Source organism: Perkinsus marinus (assembly GCF_000006405.1).
Source record: "Perkinsus marinus ATCC 50983 genomic scaffold scf_1104296935302, whole genome shotgun sequence".
Lineage (NCBI taxonomy): Eukaryota > Perkinsozoa > Perkinsida > Perkinsidae > Perkinsus > Perkinsus marinus.
The window spans coordinates 635,518-637,131 of record NW_003214508.1 but is presented as its reverse complement, the minus strand read 5'-3'; the positions used below and the strand labels follow the sequence as shown (position 1 = coordinate 637,131).

At 46.3% G+C, this 1,614-nt stretch overlaps 2 protein-coding genes across 2 annotated transcripts in view; one reads left to right on the top strand and one right to left on the bottom strand.

Annotated features, from left to right (window-relative positions):
* Positions 1 to 1,614, top strand: part of Pmar_PMAR003485 (nexus protein 2, putative) — a gene marked incomplete at both ends in the record, with an annotated part of 8,026 nt that overhangs the window by 4,249 nt on the left and 2,163 nt on the right. The gene's annotated exons all lie outside the window — the stretch shown is intronic.
* Pmar_PMAR003484 (90kDa heat-shock protein, putative) overlaps positions 905 to 1,614 on the bottom strand; it is a gene marked incomplete at both ends in the record, with an annotated part of 981 nt that continues 271 nt past the window's right edge. The window contains 5 exons of the mRNA XM_002784179.1: positions 905 to 928; positions 979 to 1,095; positions 1,142 to 1,198; positions 1,248 to 1,361; positions 1,409 to 1,541. Coding sequence (XP_002784225.1) covers positions 905 to 928; positions 979 to 1,095; positions 1,142 to 1,198; positions 1,248 to 1,361; positions 1,409 to 1,541 — 445 coding nt within the window. The remainder of the gene's footprint in view (positions 929 to 978; positions 1,096 to 1,141; positions 1,199 to 1,247; positions 1,362 to 1,408; positions 1,542 to 1,614) is intronic.

The window sequence follows — 1,614 nt, the reverse complement described above, 5'->3', positions numbered from 1 at the left end:
GGGACAGACGCACGTCACAGATTGTGCCGATGAAAGAGATTAGATACATCCGATATCCGCGTCTCAAGCATACACGTGGAAGGGCAAGTGAAATTCCGGGTGGCAGAAAACAGGATCATATCTCGGCAACAGAAGACGTCCCTCGTACAAAAAAATCGCAGCACGCTGTCCGACAGCAGTGCGTTCCTGACCACTCATGCATGGCTCGATGACATGATTTTGCGCTCTTATTTGAATTGGCCAGGTTAGTTTTGTGGAGAGATTATTGCCATGCTTACCATCTTAACAGCAGTGTCCAACGATCTGGATGACAGTTCACGATGTACAAGGGACGATCAAGAATTTACTTAGATTTCTCGTACAGCACTATCTAGGCCAATTATGTTACCATCATAATCAATCACCGTTTCTCAGACAACGTTTTAAGTTTGGCTGCCCGTTCCGAACGGGGAGCCGAGCTCATAACGTTATAATGGTTCAATTGCATGTGTATCACCAGCAAGTTTGGAGCAAATTCTTCGAACATGAGTTGATACTCCTTTTGACAGTTCCTTCATACCTTTTATCCACATACCATTGAGGAAAGGAACATGATATACTCGACGACTACACTTAAAAGACTTCTTACCGCAAGTTATTTTCGCAATTGTGGCTACCTCTAGGGAAGAACTGCGAGTCTATTGTGAATACTTCCATCTTTCACAGGCGTTTGGCTGAGGAGTTGCGGTTTAGACACCACATGCATATAATTTGCCGTAGATATATACCATTCAACCCACTGAACGCTACACCATCCAACTGAAAAACGCCGTCCTGCGTTGAACCCTGGTGGACAGAGTTACAGCTGCCCAAAACGGTCTTTACTTATAAGGGTGACATCACGCTCATATCATTCTCCACAAACTTACAATTCTTCGTCCTCCGACTCCTAACGAACACCAAGTCAATCGAAACATCATGATAGCCTCCTCGATTTACCTTCGACATTTCGTTGTCAGGTTCGAGTTCTTCCTCTTCTCCTATAGTTGTAGAGTCGTCACTTTCCTCCTCAGCTGGCGGCTCCTCGACCTCCTCTTCATCCTCGGGTACTTCCACCTGCACCAACAATACTCCCTAACAACCATACTGATTCACATCGTACTTCGGCCACAGGGGTGTTGGGATCAACGCCGAGCGACTGACTCATGAGAGAGTACACCTGTACAGCAGAGTAAATAGGCGCCACGAGAATATCAACCATCGATCACCTTCTTCACAAGCGTATGAGGATCGAGAATCTCGTATCCAGAGTCGAGCATTGCCGCTTGGAAAAGTACAACAGCAGTATCTTCAGCGTTTGTATCCGCCTTGTCCTCGTTAACCTACAACGAGATGATGAGGTTATAAATTAGAGAGCGGTTAACCATACCTTCACGAGGAGGTCCTTGATAACCGGATGATCCGGATTGAGTTCTAATGTACGACGACCGATCATCATATTAAGTTGGGTCTTATCCTGGAAAGACTGAGCTCTCACCACCCTCTCCTGCTGAGGCGTGTACCTAACATCAATCCACACATCATACAAACGTCATTCTCAGCGACCGAACCCACCCGAACTGATCCGAGACGACA